The sequence below is a fragment of the Poromitra crassiceps genome (assembly GCF_964638095.1).
Source record: "Poromitra crassiceps genome assembly, chromosome: 2".
Lineage (NCBI taxonomy): Eukaryota > Metazoa > Chordata > Actinopteri > Beryciformes > Melamphaidae > Poromitra > Poromitra crassiceps.
The window spans coordinates 43,495,462-43,514,704 of NC_139624.1; the positions used below are offsets into that span (position 1 = coordinate 43,495,462).

At 45.0% G+C, this 19,243-nt stretch overlaps 1 protein-coding gene across 1 annotated transcript in view; it reads right to left on the reverse strand.

Moving 5' to 3' along the window:
- The window catches only part of cacna1c (calcium channel, voltage-dependent, L type, alpha 1C subunit), a gene marked incomplete at both ends in the record, with an annotated part of 493,392 nt that overhangs the window by 68,161 nt on the left and 405,988 nt on the right, over window positions 1-19,243 (reverse strand). The window contains 12 exons of the mRNA XM_083660058.1: window positions 1,294-1,381; window positions 4,222-4,328; window positions 4,887-4,946; window positions 8,256-8,385; window positions 9,725-9,857; window positions 10,378-10,447; window positions 11,372-11,498; window positions 14,402-14,516; window positions 15,115-15,235; window positions 16,197-16,398; window positions 17,731-17,882; window positions 18,156-18,229. Of these exons, the coding sequence (XP_083516184.1) occupies window positions 1,294-1,381; window positions 4,222-4,328; window positions 4,887-4,946; window positions 8,256-8,385; window positions 9,725-9,857; window positions 10,378-10,447; window positions 11,372-11,498; window positions 14,402-14,516; window positions 15,115-15,235; window positions 16,197-16,398; window positions 17,731-17,882; window positions 18,156-18,229 (1,379 nt within the window). The remainder of the gene's footprint in view (window positions 1-1,293; window positions 1,382-4,221; window positions 4,329-4,886; window positions 4,947-8,255; window positions 8,386-9,724; window positions 9,858-10,377; window positions 10,448-11,371; window positions 11,499-14,401; window positions 14,517-15,114; window positions 15,236-16,196; window positions 16,399-17,730; window positions 17,883-18,155; window positions 18,230-19,243) is intronic.

The window sequence follows — 19,243 nt, forward strand, 5'->3', positions numbered from 1 at the left end:
CTGTTTGGTTTGGCAACTTATCAGTTAAATCAAGATCACAAATCAATAGACTGGTTAACACGGCAATGAAAGTGATGGGGGTGAGAAACCATCCCACCCTCCAAATGCTTTTTGAGAAAACTGTAATTAGACAAGCTAGGAAAATGACTGCTGACCCCTCCCATGTCTTGCATATAGAATACGAACTGCTTCCATCTGGTAGACGCTACAGAGTCCCAATTAAAAACAAAAAACGATACCTCAACAGATACAAGAACTCTTTCATCCCCATATCAGTTAGTCTCCTAAACTCGGGTCATAATAAGCATCTACTGTAACTATGATGCACTTGCACTTTAATTGTATGTTTGCACATGTTTGCACTGTCTTGTGGTTTGCACTGTTTTGTATGTAGCAGCCGTATGTATGTCCAAGACAAATTTCCCTTGGGATAAATAAAATAATCTTGAATCTTGAATCTGCATGGTTTTTGTGGTGTTCAGGACCAGATTATTGTCCGAACACCACTCACCCACCTGGACCTCCTTCTCTGTCGTGTGTTTCCTCATTGCTGGATATAAGCCCCACTGTGGTGTCATCAGCAGACACCAAGCATAATCTTTTCCACATTACAATGCTGATAAATCTACATAGTACTGTGAGATCAGATGATGTTTGTGAAGATGAAGGGGGAACATGTACTAACCTTTAGTTTACTTTACATAGTACTGTGAGATCAGATGATGCTTTTGAAAATGAAGGGGGAACATGTACTAACCTTTAGTTTACATAGTACTGTGAGATCAGATGATGTTTGTGAAGATGAAGGGGGAACATGTACTAACCTTTAGTTTACATAGTACTGTGAGATCAGATGATGTTTGTGAAGATGAAGGGGGAACATGTACTAACCTTTAGTTTACATAGTACTGTGAGATCAGATGATGTTTGTGAAGATGAAGGGGGAACATGTACTAACCTTTAGTTTACATAGTACTGTGAGATCAGATGATGTTTGTGAAGATGAAGGGGGAACATGTACTAACCTTTAGTTTACATAGTACTGTGAGATCAGATGATGTTTGTGAAGATGAAGGGGGAACATGTACTAACCTTTAGTTTACATAGTACTGTGAGATCAGATGATGTTTGTGAAGATGAAGGGGGAACATGTACTAACCTTTAGTTTACATAGTACTGTGAGATCAGATGATGTTTGTGAAGATGAAGGGGGAACATGTACTAACCTTTAGTTTACATAGTACTGTGAGATCAGATGATGTTTGTGAAGACGAAGGGGGAAGCTGTACTAACCTTTAGTCCCTTGGCTCTGTTGATGGCTCTCAGCGGTCTGAGCACTCGGAGAACTCGGAGTATCTTCACCACATTAATGGCACTGGACCTGAAACACACACGGATATTAACTACTGACCTACTCTATCAATCTCATACAACAAACAGACAAACACACAAACAAACAAACAAACAAACAAACAAACAAACAAACAAACAAACAAACACACACACAAGCATGACATGACAAAGAAGTTTGATTTTCAACACATACTCAGGAATAGGACAAGACACATATTGAAGTACTTTTCAACAGCATAATGTTTGATTATTTGCAGATACAAATGACAAAGCATTTAAGAGAGAAAGAATGCTAACTGTATGTGTGAGACAAAGAAAAAAAACTCCTTAACCCTAAATCAAAAGAAATTAAGATGATCAGGACAGCACTAAAGTGGGTGACAGACTCTCAAAAACTCAACGAGGAGAATGGTACTAAAATAAAAATAAATATCCAAGAACCAAGAAGTAGGGAAAATGTAAAATACCCTTAATTCAGGTGAATGTGAAATAATGTTTCAGATGTGCAAGGGCATCAAAATATTACACATTAACACGTTATGTTGAAAAGTAAGGAAACGTGAGGTTTCAAACCACACACACAATTATGTGTCATAATTAATTATATAGATTTTTAATGGAGAATTGGAAGAGGTGCAACACACTTTCAAAGAACACACACATTTATTTGTCTAAAATCAGGTTCGACGTAAACACTGGGATTTAATTATAGCTATAATTTGCACTTTAGAAATGTAAAATTGTGTATTCTTTGGATTGATGGCAGCACCTCTTCTCTGAGTACTGATTATCCCTCCAAATCAGGATTAGTGCAAAGTTACAAGGGGCTGTTACAGTAGCAGTAGAAGCAGTCTGAGGTCAGTTTTAACAGATGGCAAAGAGAGGTTTCCTTCTTTACGAACCAGTAAACACATCCCTCTTATCAATAACAGATTTTAGTGAACATGTTTATCCAGTGCATAAATGTACACCACACACACACACACACACACACACACACACACACACACACACACACACACACACACACACACACACACACACACACACAGAGTCAAATACATACAATACATACTGTACATACAGAAGAAGACACACACTCGCAAACAAGTGCAACACACATAGACAAACACAAAAATGAAAATAGGCCAAAGACTGAAGGCCAAAGAGAGTGACCTTTGCATCTAAAGGAAGTGACTTAAAAGAAAAGCCTTTTTACAGTCAAAGGGTACGAATCAAATGCAAACCACTGCATTTTAGCATTCAGGCGTCATTCCTATGGCATTCAGGAGAGCTACATTTGTCCAGAGACTAGAGAGCAGAGTTTGCGCTGCCCCCAAATCTATGACATCATACAGATGAACAACTCCACTGACAATCAATTGGATGCGAAAGGTGACAGTATGACAGGGTAATATTCTGGGAGAAGATTGACACGTTTTCTGGTTCAAAAGCAATAAATGAATACAATCAGAGGGGGGGGGAGGTAAAAGCATCCAGTGTTGTCAGGATGATAAGTCACCCATTCATTGTCAATGGAATGGCACTAAACTATGCCTCTTTATGGCATAAGTCTGGTTTCTCCTGTTTCTCACTTTGTTATGTCCACAAATATTAGACTAAACTCTCGAAGGCCATAGGAATCCCAAATCAAAAGAGTGACTTTTTACACAGTTAAAGTGAGAGTCTGTTAAAGGAGTTATTAATGCGGACTAATAAGGACTTACGTCGAGTAGTCTAGGCTATTAAGCACAAGAGACAGTGAGAGACAGTGACAATGACAGATAGTGTAGTATAGCATATTAAACACCAAACACCACAAGTATCACAGCATGTCAAGGAGATATTAGCGATTAGAAACAGAGAATTAAAACATTTTTTAATCAACATCAGAAAGAGAGAGGAATGGGAGTAATGAGGTGTAAAGTTGTTAGAGAAGAGAGAGAAGTGTGAAGCATAGGTCGCGTTGCAAACCAAAACTTGCTGTCCACTTGCTCGACAGCTTGATTTGTTTGCCATTGGAAACGTTTCTATCAGCCGTGGAGACCCACTGACCAGCAGATGGCGAGTCAATTCAGTCTCTCAGCAGTGTAGTTACAGCAGCAATGTTCATTCACTCTCAGAGGCATTGTTTTGCCTCTGAGAGTGAATGTTGCTGCTGTAACTACAGTACAGGTTGGTGTGTTTTGCCTCTGAGAGTGAATGTTGCTGCTGTAACTACAGTACAGGTTGGTGTGTTTTGCCTCTGAGAGTGAATGTTGCTGCTGTAACTACAGTACAGGTTGGTGTGTTTTGCCTCTGAGAGTGAATGGCGTTGCTGCTGTAACTACAGTACAGGTTGGTGTGTTTTGCCTCTGAGAGTGAATGTTGCTGCTGTAACTACAGTACAGGTTGGTGTGTTTTGCCTCTGAGAGTGAATGGCGTTGCTGCTGTAACTACAGTACAGGTTGGTGTGTTTTGCCTCTGAGAGTGAATGGCGTTGCTGCTGTAACTACAGTACAGGTTGGTGTGTTTTGCCTCTGAGAGTGAATGGCGTTGCTGCTGTAACTACAGTACAGGTTGGTGTGTTTTGCCTCTGAGAGTGAATGGCGTTGCTGCTGTAACTACAGTACAGGTTGGTGTGTTTTGCCTCTGAGAGTGAATGGCGTTGCTGCTGTAACTACAGTACAGGTTGGTGTGGGCTGGGAATGCTTCCAAATGACATTCATAATCGGAATGCACACTCTCTCAAAAGTCACTTGAATTCAAATGCAACGGCACTGAGTGAGTGACTCCTTCTGAGCTTTGTCAAGTGTCGAGTGGCCAAGAGCTCTGCTAAAGTGGGACTATAAAACCATGGTACATACTGTAAAAAACAACTGTACTCACTGTATTCCAGAAGAGATGAGGGACACGCTGACCACCACCAGGTCCAGGATGTTGAAATAGTTTCTACAGAATGAACCTTTATGGAGGAAGGCTCCATAGGCTGTCATCTACAGGGGTCACAGAGCTCAAATCACTCACAGTCTTAGTACAGTACAGTACAGAGGGAACATTCATGAAGCAACATGTATAGGGCAGTGATGCTAAGGACAAGATCTGATTTGATTTGGCTTTACTTCTAACCTAAGCAGAGATACCTGCATTCAGGTATTTGCATAGTTCCTAGTGTTTGTTTTAACCTGCTTTGAGCGCCACAAAGGACACATGCCATGAGTACTAGAAAATCAATTCAGTGTATTTTTCTGTGATTGACATATTTTATCTGGCACTACCTCCTGATGTAAAATTGACAGACCAGTAAAATTTGCAGATCTGTAAGCAGCATAGCAAATATCAGGAGCAAAAAACGTTAATCTCGCAAACTTCAATCCCATCGTGTAGAAAGTTTGGGACCAAATAAAACTACAAAGAATGCATGCTGTAGCAAACTGTCAAAAAATATGTCACAGATCAAATCAACCAGTCTTTCAATTCCTGATGAAGAGATTTTTTTATGATAGAAGGGTCAGACAGGACATTAATCCTATGTTGTAAACATTGAATATGACCTTGAGGATGATCTCTATGGTGAAGAGTCCAGTGAAGACGTGGTCTGCATAGCCCAGGATCTGAAACCACGACACCACAATGTTCAAGTTTAGGGAGAAAACTACAGTAACAATGCAATACTAGTCCCATTGGTCACCTTACACAATACGAAAATTGGTAACAAATTCATTTGGTAAGATAGTTCTGTCCGGTGTGCATGCTAACGCTTTAGCACACTATGGGCCCTATCTTCGCAACGGCGGTAATTTTGGGTTAGCGCCCGTTTTGCGCTGGAATAGCGCCACGCAAAGCCCTAATTGTGGGGGTGTCGGGCCGCTGCGCTTGGCGTCATCTCGGCACAAAGCTCCATATAGGCGTGTTTATGCCCAAAAGCATTTTGTAGGTGTGATCATGTCCATAAAAGCCACAGCGTCACATCAGCAGCTTCCTCCTCACTGGGAGGAACAGAGTGAGAGAGATGAAGAGATCAAAGGGGGGAGAGAACAACAGAGGGGAGAGAGAGAGGGAGAGAATTGGAGGATGATTCAATATAGATACACCATTAGAAACTAATAAAAAAAATAGTGATAACGAAAATTGGTGCTGATGGTGCCGATATTCCATTTGAAACACATCAAAGGGCTGCCGCGCTGCGCAATTACGCAGTGGATAATATCCCCATGGTGTTATATATGTCCCAAAGCGTGCACTTACTGTAATTAGACGTTTCGTTCAGGGCCTATATGAACAACAAATATTTTTAAGATGTGTATGTTATAGCCTATATTATAGGCTATAAGATACACATCTAAAAATATTTGTTTCTTTAATAGGGTAGGAATGTGTGAGATTTTAATTCTAGCCTATTTCAATAGCCTATGTCAGAATTGTCCACTCTGGTTAAGCTATTGACTGTGGTCACGGCATCCGCGCTGTGGAGAAGCTGGTCTTGCATGCGTGCAATTGCAGGGAAAGAGGTTACTGTACTGGCCGGACAGGTGTTGTGTGAAAAAGTGATTTGTGTTTTGAATTGGATTAGGGGAATGAGGGTCAGGCAGAGCGGGAGTCTGTGTGTAGCCCGGGAAGGGGTGCTCAAGTGTGGGGTGCGCAGGTTCGGCTACTGCGCCGGGTCCTGGAGGATGGCATTATTCTATCGTCAGCAGCGCGCAATTACTTTGCGCTAAGAGCTTTTAAAAGCACCTCTTATACGCTAAATACCCCGCTGCGCTTGAGCATAATCTCCGTGCTGCGCAGCGCAGTGCAGAGTAAAATTCCTTTTGGATATGTCATTACGCACAGCCTTGCCACACCAGGACATCAAATTCTGCTGCTAAAATTGGGTATTAGAAGATAATTCAGTGAGGAAATCAACTATAACTCACTGAGAAACTTTTATCACATCGCAAAGAGGGAAATGAATTGAGAAAACTTGTTGGACAATGGACATAGGCTATTCACCTTCACCTATCCCATAACCCGGAGGGTCGTTGGCACCACAGACGATCTGTCAATAAGCTCACTCCATATCTCTCTGTCCTCGGCACGAGTGAGTCCACTCTATTACGCATGGAGAGAATTACAGCATATTGCATGCCTCGCGCACACACAGCGATTGCGAGACGGGAATCAGGTGTGGCCTATAGTGTTCCACCCCTCCCCAGGCAGGTGGAAGCTAGCGGTCTGGCTCCTGAACCGGACCAGTTGCTAGCCCAGGGCTTGCCTGATAATGTGGGATGCACTATGCAGCAAGTAAGGGCGTGGATCCAGTGAACTGCAGTGTGCGACCAGTTCTCTGTTTCCTTCAGAGCCTGCTTGACGCGGGTCAGTCCCCGCAGTCGTTTAAGGTGTACGTAGCCGTGGTTCTGCTTGCCATAGGGGAATTGAAGGGAGCCCCGTGGGGGCGTACCCTTTGGTCTTGCGCCTCATGAAGGGGGCGCGTAAACTGGTCATCCGTTTGAGCCCTTGGACTCTGCCGATTTAAGGGTTCTGTCTTTAAAGACCGCGCTGCTGCTGGCCTTGTCGTCAGGAAAGAGAGTTGGTGACCTGATTGCCCTCTCGGTGCAGCAGGCCTGTGTGGTAATGATGGGCGCAGGGTTACGTTGCGACCTAACCCGGCGTACCAACCTAAGATTATTAATGTCAGCTTTAGGTCTATGGTCATAGACTTATCAGCATTCTGTCCCCCGCCGTTCAGTTAGAGACGGGCGAGGAGAGACGTTTGCTCATGCTGTGCCCCGTAAGGGCGCTCTCGGCCTATGTGGCCAGGACGCGTTCTTTACGCATTACAGATCAGCTGTTGGTTTGCTTTGGGCAAAGGGCCCAGGGCGGACCCCTTTCCAAGGATCGCTTATCACACTGGATAGTGGAGGCGATCACGTTGGCATACTCTGCCGTGGGCAAGGTTCCCCAGGAGGGTATCAAGGCGCTTTCTACGCGAGGTGTTGCGACATCCTCTGCGTTGTTGCGCGGTGTGTCGGTGGAGGACATGTGTGCCGCGGCCTCATGGTCCTCTCATCACACTTTTGTCAGGTACTACAGTCTCGACGTGTCCGGTGCGCAGTTCGCGCACGCGGTGCTGTCGGTGGCAAGAAAGTAGTATCGCTGCCACTCTAATATGTCAGACGGTTAGGCATAAACGTTGCCATATGGCCGTGGTTCACCGGTGCCTTTCGGGTCGCCCTGTGGGGTGCTCCCGGCAGCAAGGTCGGTTGAATGGAGGCACTAGTGAGAGCTTGAGTTCGAAACGAAGTAAAACGTTAGGGTTGTGCTACAACCCAGGTTTTACGAGTGAGAACGAGAGCTCTCACTACCCAGCCTTGCTGTGTCGATGCGTCACGGGGTGCGTCGGATCTCAGTGGGCTGGAAGAAATTAGAGTGATTATTCCCTGGGCTGGCAGGACGTGACGTAGTCACGTGGATCCGTGTCAGTCCCAGGGGGTACCACGCCACCTACGGGTGGGTGGTCAGGTTTTAATGAAAAGTAATTTTGGAGCAAAATAACAGTCTTCCATAGGGCTGCGTTGCAGCGTTTAAGGCGCTAGTGAGAGCTCTCGTTCTCACTCGTAAAACCTGGGTTGTAGCACAACCCTAACGTTTCTCTTTGAAGAAATGTATCATTAAGCACCTTATAAAACACTGTAACCATCTGTTTCTCTTTGAAGTAGTGTATCATTATGCACCTTATAATAAGGTGCATAATGATACATTTCTTCAAAGAGAAACAGATGGTTACAGTGTAGTTTAGCATGTACATGAGGTGTGTGTGTGTGTGTGTGTGTGTGTGTGTGTGTGTGTGTGTGTGTGTGTGTGTGTGTGTGTGTGTGTGTGTGTGTGTGTGTGTGTGTGTGTGCATGCGTGCATGCATGCGTGCATGTGCGTGCGTCTGTTACCTGGTTTCTGAAGGAGTCATTCTTGACTGGGTCTTCTGCTGCCAGACTGATGCTACTGAGCAGGATGAAGAAGAGGATGAGGTTGGTGAAGATGTTGTGGTTGACAATCTTATGGCACAGCACCCTGAATCTGGAGACAAAGAGTAAGAGAGAGAGAGAGAGAGAGAGAGAGAGTGAGAGAGAGATAGATACAGAGTGAAAGAGAGAGAGATACAGAGAGATGCAGAGAGAAAGAGAGAGAGAGATACAGAGAGAAAGAGAGAATGGCAATGTCTGTGAATGTTTTTTCAGCATCTTTGTACATCAACATGTACAAAAACTGGAGGGCGCTCGGTAGAGTGCATTCCTCCACAATGGCATGTTACCCCCATTGCCACACCTCCTTTTCGCCAGTGGCCGTGGAAAGTCGTCCTTGTCCCATGACCAGCCTTTCTACAGTTTTGTGGTGTTACATGCATCTCTGTGGAAGTTAAGTGCCTTTTTTTGATTGGCCACAGCCATTGCCATGCCCCCTTTAAGCTAGCTAGGAAAGTAATAATTTCATCTTTGGACCATGACTAAACTTTCTGCAAAGTTTCATGGTGTTACGTGAATCCGTTTGGAAGTTAAATACCTTTTTGTGATTGGCTACCCCCTATTGCCATGCCCCCTTTTGGCCATTGGGCATGGAAAGTTAATCAGTTCTAAGTTTGCCCATGACCTACACATTTTCGTGGTGTTAGGTGAATCCATGTGGAAGTCACTATAAGCGCCTTTTTGGGATTGGCCATGGCCATAGACCCTTTTCGCAGAGGCCATTTTGTGTCGAAAAGGCAGAACACAGGTGCAAGCAAAACACTAATGAGGGTTTCCAAATTCCAATCATGGAAGTTGGAAACCCTCATTAGTCTTTTGCTTGCACCTGTGTTTACCCTGCCTTTTCGACACAAAATGGGCCCCGTGAGAAGGGTCAATTGCCATGCCCCATGTTGGCCAGTGGGCGTGGAAAGTTAATCACTTCCTCCTTGGCCCATGACCAACCTTTCTGACAGAGAAACAGACAGACAGACAGACAGACAGACAGACAGACAGACAGACAGACAGACAGATAGATAGATAGATAGATAGATAGATAGATAGATAGATAGATAGATAGATACGGTAGATAGATAGTTAGATAGATAGATAGATACTATAGATAGATAGATAGATAGATAGATAGATAGATAGATAGATAGATAGATAGATAGATAGATAGATAGATAGATAGATGGACGGACGGACGGACAAACGGACCAAAACATGAGCCAACTCCGTGGTGGAGGTAACAAAGGAAATTTGAAAATGAGAGGCAGGAAGAGAGAGAGTGGAGAGAAAGAGATGGGAAAAGAGAGGGTGATGAAAGGGAAGGTATAGAGGGAGAGAGGATGGAGAGATAGAAGCCAGTACAATGTCTTCCTTATTGGTACAAAACGACTTCAGTTTCTTACTTGTTGGTGTGGCTGAAGACAAAGAAAGCGCGAGCCTCAGGCATGGGAATAGCCTTCTCCTTCAGCTGAACGTCAGACAGCGGCCGCGGCCTGGGACCCACCGGCATCTCTGGCTCCTCCTCCTCCTCCTCTCCTAATGGGAGGAAGAAGAGGAGAAAAGAGAGGAGAGGGTGACATGCGTCTTACTGTGTCATTTTACTGCATCATAACTACAGGTGTCTCAGCACAATGTCACACAAGGGAATGATAGCACCTTATTAACACTTAAATCACATAAATTAAAACACCATCAATGGTCATCTGTACAGTACACAAACATCTCGATCTGGAAGCAAGGGATGAAATTTTTTCGTTAGATAAAGAGGTGAAATGAAGGATGTAGTTAAGCTGGATATAACATCTTGGCTTGTGTAACAACGATGAGTCATTTACACGAATTCTTCAGATCCTATATCGAGATGAATCATTTCATTTGAAGGTATAAGTATGCAGCACATTGGGTGAGGTGAGAGTTTTTCCTAAGTTGCAGTAAAAGGTCAAATGGGACCTGCGTACTTGTTGGCAAGGTACAAATTATCATATTTATCTATTAATGAATTGATTCGTCCATTCACACATACACACATCTGCTTTGTGGCTGGGCTGTGTGTTACCTATGTAGTCGTTGGCAGGATAAGGATTCTTCTCTTCAGTCCCATCTCCGCAGTAGTCATCCATGTTGATCTGCAGAGGCAGAGAGGGAGAGAGATAAATACATTCATCCATCCATTCATTAATTTTCTGGACGGCACGGTGGCTCAGTGGTTAACACTGTTGCCTCACAGCAAGAAGGTCCCGGGTTCGAACCCCGGTCCGTCCCAGGTCCTTTCTGTGTGGAGTTTGCATGTTCTCCCCGTGTCCGTGTGGGTTTTCTCCGGGTGCTCCGGTTTCCTCCCACCATCAAGAAAGACATGTATGTTAGGGTTAATACTCCTGTCAGTGCTCCTGACCAAGGCTCTGGCAAAATAACTGGAGTTGGTCCCCGGGCGCTGCACAGTGGCTGCCCACTGCTCCTAGTTCTAGGAAGGTTCCTAGTAGAGGATGGGTCAAATGCATAGGATGAATTTCCCCAAGGGGATAAATAAAGGATTACTTAACTTACTTAACTTCTCTGCCAAAATACCGTACTCACTCACATGCTCACTCACTGAAGTCTGTCACTGCTTGTGTGTGTGTGTGTGTGTGTGTGTGTGTGTGTGTGTGTGTGTGTGTGTGTGTTTAGCCACTTCTTAACATGCAGTGGAATCCGTATTATAACCTGCACCTAGCCGGTTGGCCTGCATGTTAAACAACAATTAGCCGGCCTATGCGCACTCCCGCGACTCCGTATCTTATCTACCTCGACTGCCGGTATAAGATCCGCTTCCACGCAATCGCAGCTCATGTTAAACAGCTGGCAGGTTATTATCCGCATATCCGTAGTGGGCAGGTGTGGCTCTTCGTGACTCACTTCACGTTCGCTAGTTTATTAATTAATGAATCGTTCGGGCAATCGCTTATATCAATGAGCAAACTCACAGTTTCCTCAAGTGTTGCAAAACGGCTTGAATTGTTAAGTGGGGGCTAGAATGACCGTGCTTTCCGAGTATGTGTACACTGTATGGGTACCTTTGTAGCAGTATTGGTCTCTCCATCAGAGGTGATGGACTTCAGCTCTATCTTCTCCTTCTTCTTCTTCTTCTTCTCCTCCAGAGGAGGCTTTTCGTTGTCATGGCGCTTCTCTGGACTAGCCGTCCTAGGGAAGGAGGGAAGGAAAACGTCTTTATCCTACAGCAAGTGTCTTCCAACATGGTCAGTGCATGAGTAGACTCTTGTTCTCAGTCTCTATCCCCTTCGCTGTTGGCGCCGCTCCCCAAACGTCTGGGAGCCGAGACTAGTGCATGAGGGACGTGTTGCTCTAACCTGAAAAAAGGGCACCTTCAAGCTCAGCGGAGAGTTTGGAGATGGAGCTCTCTCCAAAAGAAACGTTTCAATATAATTCTAAGTTCCGTAATGTACCTTTAAGAATACCATTGTCCACATTCTCTTGATCCCACTCTTACTGGCATGGCCCTTTTAGAGTAACTCTCTCTCACTCAGCCAATACCCCCTCATATAATGTACCTGTCTGATGTGTCTCCTGATGCTCAGCATGCTCTCCCTCACTCTCTGGTCTGGAGCATTGTGGTTGTGCCTAATCTTAAATGAATTATTCGAATCAGAATTAAGAATACCATTTTCCATTCAAAATTGCTTGGTCATGGTAGAACTACCATTTAAAATAGCAAGTACATTATATTTCTCGCTGTAAAAAAAATGCACTAAGACAACTGAACACTTTAGTGTAGCCAGTTGAATTTTCATGGATGTAATGCTGACAGTGGCTTGACTCAATGATTCCTGGTGAAACCCAGCAATTAGACTGGAGTAGGCTATATCTAGTTTTGTCTAGAAAATCAAATACAAAAGTCATATAGGATTTCATGAAAAAAAAATTGATATCAAAGGTTTTGGCATTTGGAGATTTTTAGGTGATAGGGTGGCGAGCACTTCTGTTCTGGAAATTACTCAGAAACCCCCTTATTGTCAATATATAGGTAAGACATATATCCCCTGAATGCCCTAGGCCTCTAGTTTGTGGTTGTAAAGATTCAGGAGGCTGTGATTATCCTAGGTCACACTAGTTCATTTTATACAGTGAGGTCAACTTTGGAAAAACGGTCTCACTACAATGAAATGGCTACTATGGGGACTAGCATCACCACACATGAATACAATTGGACTCGTTGAAAGAGTCTCAGCTTTTACTTAGCCTCCTTCGCAACAATCTAGCATGACATGGTACCAGTAGATGTGTTCGGTCTTCTAGTTTCATACGATATCAGAAACTTCACTCTACTGTAGCTTTAGAAATGAGCCCACTACAGCTTCTGAAATGTAATGTCGGCCACGGATGTTTTTCCTCGAGAGGGGCAGCTCAGCCAAAGAGGGCAAAATGGGCTGTTGCTCAGGCAACAATAGCCTGTGCTTGTGCACGTCCTTGCAGTGCATGTGGGGGTGGGGGACCAGTGGAAATGGGACCCCTAACCCTGTCAGTGTTAGTGCCACACTCCACTACTGGGTTACATAGAATCACATCCAATTTATAAAAGCTGTGGACTCCAGGATTTTGAAAAGCTACAAACAGAGATTGTCTCTTCGGTGATGGGCTGTATTTTAGTCACAGACAGTGGGTGTGTTGTTCAAATCGAACAAAGAGGATAGCGAGCAGGCAAATGGTTGTTTTCCATCACAATTTCTCCTCAAATCAATAGCTACCAAGAGGGAGACATTTAATAATGTGTGCCAGTGAGGGGAACGCCATCATCCTTCAGCCGCACTAAAAGCCCAGCAGACAAATTACCTTTGTAGGCAACGAGACGCTAAAAGTATCCACTAAAATTGGTTTGGGAGGAAACCATGTGGGACGTATAATGATGATAATGTTCAAGCCAGCTCTGTAGAGCCACCCAGGCTCATGTCAGCCTGTCTAAAAACTAATTGTCAGGTTTTTTCAGTACATTGATTTTTACAGTCTTTTGGGCGTCCGGGTAGTGTAGTGGTAGATTCCCTGCCTACCAACACAAGGGTCGCAGGTTCGCACCCCCGTGTTACCTCCGGCTTGGTCAGGCATCCATACAGGCACAATTGGCTGTGCTGCGGGTGGGAAGCCGGGTATGTGTCCTGGTCGCTGCACTAGCACCTCCTCTGGTCGGTCGGGGCGTCTGTTCGGGGCGGAAGGGAACTGGTGGGAATAGCGTGATCCTCCCACGTGCTACGTTCTGCCGGTGAAGCTCCCCACTGTCGGGTGAAAAGAAGTGGCTGGCAACTGCTCATCAGAGGAAGCATGCGTGTGTCTACGGCTCTCCCCAGGTCGGCAGAGGGGGGTGGGCCAGCGACTGGGGCAGCAAGGGGGAATTGGCCAAGTACAGTTGGGGGGCAAATCAGAAAGAAATCATCTTTCAGTAACCTTGAAATACCTTGATGTTATACTGATTCAAGTAATTACATGTAGACTTCATGAAAGGGGGGCATGGTGGCTCAGTAGTAGAGCTGTCGCCTCACAGCTAGAAGGTCCTGGGTTCGATTCTCACCTGGGACGCTGTGAGCGTTGAAGGAATGTGTGCCCGTCCGCATGTCCTCGAGTGCCCACCGCCCGGGTGGGGTCGTCAAAAGGGCCTTTCTGTGTGGAGTTTGCATGTTCTCCCCATGCCCTCTGGGGGTTTCCTTCATATAGGAACCCCTCACCAAAAACATGCAATATCCTGGTTGCTAATGTGGTTCCTCCTCTGGACTTCATCAAAATCACCATCCAGGATACTGTGTGCTTACAGTTTAAGGGAAAATTTAAGCCTTAAACTCTCCCTAAATGCTGTGGGAATTGACGCTCCCTCTCCCGCTGTCTTTTCTGTCTTCACTTTCCTGTCTCTATTCATAGTATTCTGTTACATCATCACATGTCCATCTTGGTAGGACAAATAACAGGTGATTACAATCAAATGACAAAAACAGCCAATGCTGTGTGTATCATAAAGCGCCATATTGGGAATACTATGAATACCTTGTCTCACTGTCATTTCCCCTGGTCCTCACTGTCTGTCTCTTTTTTTTCTGCATTACCTGGCCAGTTTCTTCCTCTCCTTCTCCTCCTCCTCCTCTTTCTGGGCAGAGGTCAGGCTCTCTGCATCTGCCAGGTTGTCCACGGCGATGGCCAAGAAGACGTTCAGTAGGATGTCTGGTCAGGGAGGGCGGGGTTAAGGATTGACCAATCAGGTTGGAGCAGCATATTGTGGTTGCCTTGAAAAAAATCTTGGTGGTGTAAGTGATTAATTAGTGACATTTATTCATCATCATTTATGAGAACACTAGCCCTGTTCAAGACTGTATTGTCGGTTCGCTCCTACACAGTCCCTATACGATTGTTAGGAATATGTTAGGAGTACCTTTGAAATTTCTCTGCGACACTTGTAAGACAAGCATTGGTAGCCCGACCGCAGCTTGAGACTTAATTGTGCGCCTCTCCTAACGATCATATAAGGGACTGTGTAGGAGTGAAATGACAACACAGTCCTGAAAGGGGCTATGAGAACACATTCTCTGTCAACTCACCTGGTTAAATAAGGGTTGTAAATCAAATCCAAATCAATTCAAATCACAATCAATCACATTCTCGTCCACTTGATCAGATCAAATTGATCAAACCAGAAAACAAATTCTGTCAGTAAGCAATTTGTCAGTGCTTGTCACCGTTCATTGCCCCTCCCCTCCCGATCCATAAGACCCCCAGTGTGTTCTGTAGCTGTCCCAGGTGGCCCTCGGCTGTGGCAGGATACAGTTTCCGCAGATGAAGAGGATGATGAAGTAGATGCAGACCAGCATGCCGGGGAAGGACGGCCCACCGTAAGCCATGATGCCATCATACATCACAGAGTTCCAGTCTTCTCCTGTTAGGATCTGTACAGACAAGTAACCCAGAGTCAATACATTCAGTGTGTTTAATGCTCATACAGACCACAGTGCTGCCATTATAACCCGTCAGAATCTACAGATAAACTAAAAAAAAGTAATCTTAAGTCATTTATTAGTCACATATTCAGCCTTAAAATCTTTGAAAACTTCTACCAGATCAGTCTACTGTCTGTTAGCCCCCGTTCACACAGTACACCGAAGCAACGCTCAACCGAAGCTATACGCTGAACCCACAAGTTTAATTTAGGCGTCCTTGTTAACAGGCGAAGCCGTTCACACCACCCGCGCGCCTGCCACGCTGACGCCCTGCCGAAGCCACGCTCACGCCACGCCGAAGCCACGCTCACGCCACGCCAAAGCGATCACTTAGGATTGACGCCGATTTTCCAAGCGTGAAGCCGCGCCGCCGCAGGCATGAAGTCAATGGGAGTTGTGGGCGGCTTCAAGGCGTGAGAGTAGGCACTGAGAGGAAAAGACAAGGCGTCTTGTGTGAACGGTAAGGCGTACGTTCAGCTTGTGCCTGCTTCAAGCTTCAGTTCTGCTTACGTTCGGCGTCCTGTGTGAACAAGGGCTTACTAATGTATTTCCAGTTTTTTTAAGGTTTTTCTAAAAAGGTGTCAACACCTTCAATCAAAACATCATAAGGCAGATCAAGAAAAGCTCACGGGATTCAAGACAAATCTTGAGACAAGTTGAAATTCATGGTTAACAAGTCACATTATCTCACCCCATTGGCAGATTTTTCTGTTGCTTGAGAAAAATAAGACGTTAAGACTCAAACCTAGATTCAATATTTTAGTCAAATAGATTTTCTTTTGCTCTGAACAAGTGGAGGAAGAGAAGAGACAGATCGTAATTTCATGGACACAGATTGAACTGCCAGAAATAAAGGAAATTGAATAAAAATAAAAAGCAGCCACAGCACAACACAAACACTTGTCATTACCTGGAACACAGTGAGTAGAGACTGGGGAAAGTTGTCGAAGGTGCTGCGTCGAGTCTCGTCGAAGTTGAACTTTCCCCCAAAGAGCTGCATGCCGAGCAGCGAGAAGATGATGATGAAGAGGAAGAGCAGGAGCAACAGGGAAGCGATGGAGCGGACAGAGTTGAGCAGGGAGGCCACCAGGTTGGACAGGGAGTTCCAGTATCTAGGGGAGAGGCATCAAGTTAAAACTGAACTACAATACATATTTGCAATGGGGTTCTCTCTCTCTCACATGCACACACGCACGCACGCACGCACACACACACACACACACACACACACACACACACACACACACACACACACGCACACACACACGCACGCACGCACGCACGCATGAACGCACACACACACACGTTAGAACAGGGTTTCCTGAGGTGGACAGAGAATTCATGTGCATTGTACATTAAGAATGCAGCTTTTTATTTTCCAGACTACTTTTATTGATCGTCTGTTGAGGCCGTTTCCCCATGCTTGGACTTATTTTATAACAGTCATTTTCTATTGACTTTTCACGGAGCTAAGTGTGTACCAGGAGCCCCTGATGTTCAAAGTCCTGTTGTACATTACATGTTATATTGACGCTGGCTTCCTGATCGCATCCCATGATGACTTTGATAACAACCGGGACCGCTTTCTTACTTTTATATAGGAGGTAGACCATGGGGAAATATCAGGGACCATGTTGGAAATAAGTGTCCGCACTTTTATATGTATATCCCTTGGATGTTGCTGTCTTTTATATCCATAATAAATCAATCAATCAAAAGGTAAACATGCACAGCAAGAAGCAAAGTTCTGTTGTACACCATTCCTATTGACTTTGACGGCCCTCGGGACATTTGACAACACAATGGTTCCTATTGACTTTCATTGCCCAGTAGTGCTGAACAGAACACAAGCCGTGTACTATAGTAGCACACTGTGTGGTAGGTGACTTTCAACAGTGTACAGTCCGTGCGTATCTGGGCGGGTTATGAGAGTTTATGAGTGTGTGTGCCTAATACATGTAAGTCTTCCTGTGTGTGGTTTTTATGTATTTTTTTCTGATTCCCCCCCATTTTCTCCCCAATTGTACTTGGCCAATTCCCCCTGCTGCCCCGGTCGCTGCCCACCCTCTGCCGATCCGGGGAGAGCCGTAGACACACACATGCTTCCTCCGATACATGTGCAGTTGCCAGCCGCTTCTTTTCACTTGTCAGCGGGGAGCTTCACTGGCAGGACGTAGCACGTGGGAGGAGCACGCTATTCCCTCCAGTTCCCTTCCGCCCCAAACAGGCGCCCTGAACGACCAGAGGAGGCGATAGTGCAGCGACCAGGACACATAGCCTCATTCCCACGCGCAGACACAGCCAATCATTCAGAAGCTGAGACCCTCGTGTTGGGAGGCAGGGAATCTACCGCTGCACTACCTGGACACCCGTGTTGTTTATGTATTTGCTCTAGTGTGTAAAGGAAGGACGGAGGGACACAAGTGCCAAAACGTCTTTGTTACCTGGTGATTTTGAAGATTCGCAGCAAGCGCACGCAGCGCAACACTGAGATACCAAGCGGAGACATGATCTTGGTCTCCACCAGAATGGTCTCCAGGATACCTCCACACACCACAAAACTGTCAAAGCGGTTAAAGAGTGACACAAAGTACGCCTGCGGGGGAGATGAGAGAAGTTCAGTTCACATCAGCAAGCAGAAGAGAACAGGGACAGAAGAGTAGAATTCACACACACTTTTTTTGCAGCATGAATTTAATTAAATGCATCATTAAAATATGCAAATAAAGGGACATCTTGTTCAGAAAAATTGTGACTTAACATAATATTAGAAGCAAGAATGTTTCTTGGTTTCTGAAGTGAGCGAGTTATTTGTGTTTTAACGTGTTAAAAACCCTGGTTGTTGCTGAATTGTGAACTTATCTCCTACCTGCAGGCCCAGACTGTACATCTTCAACAGCATCTCAAAGGTAAAGAGAGCCAGCAACACCTTGTTGGCTATGTCTGGAGGAGGAGAGAAGGAAGGGGGAGGGAAGAATAGGTGTTCATGTAGGTATATGTTTGTTTGTGTGTGTGTGTGTGTGTGTGTGTGTGTGTGTGTGTGTGTGTGTGTATGGAGTCCTATCGACGTCACTATTCACTGACACATGCGCAGCAACGTGTGTGTGCCTGCGTGACTTAACATAGTCAATCTTGTCACGCGTGCACACGTACGCGCACTATGATGTGCGCAAACTACATCACGCGTAACGACAAGCTGCGTAGCACAGCTACTTACAGCGTGTACACGTGTGACCAGTGTTGGAGAAATTTCGTTACGCGTTCACACACACACGCGTTGGTAGTTTTGAGTGTTACGCAACCGGAAGTGTATCTGCATCGTGCACAACACTGCGCGTACATGAACGCGTCGTGTAGTTCTGTTCTGTTTTATTCTATCTCTTTCTATGTTACATTTTCATCCAGTAGATGGTGCCAGTGACCAAACCAACCAGTTGATCAAGCATGTCGCTTCGAGGAGCTGTCCTGAAAGAGAGCAGCGTCACAATCACATAGCCTGCTATAATGTTTTTTTTTTTTTTTTTTTTATATATATTTTTTCCATAATACAAACAGGACATGACAAAGACGATAGAAAAGGGGGGGGGGGTGTACAGAATATAAACAAAGATTCAGCGATTCAAAGTCTATTCAAGAAATTCCAGTAAGGATTCTGACAAAGCTCCAGGGTCCATAAAGATCCTGAATCCTGTCTTCTTGGAGGAGTAGAGCTGCCTGTTCCATTGACAACAAGTCCATGAAGTCTTTACGCCAGGTCTCCATATTGAAACAGTTTGGCTTCCGTTGTTTCCAATTCATTAGAATAATCCGTTTAGCTGCAAGGAAGGCCGATGTTATAACATCGTGGACAATTTTTGGTTGCTCAATAGACAGTTTCACCCCCAATATGCAGGTTACAGGACAAGGTTTAATATCAAAGCCAAGGAGACCAGACAAGATTACAGTAATGTCGGACCA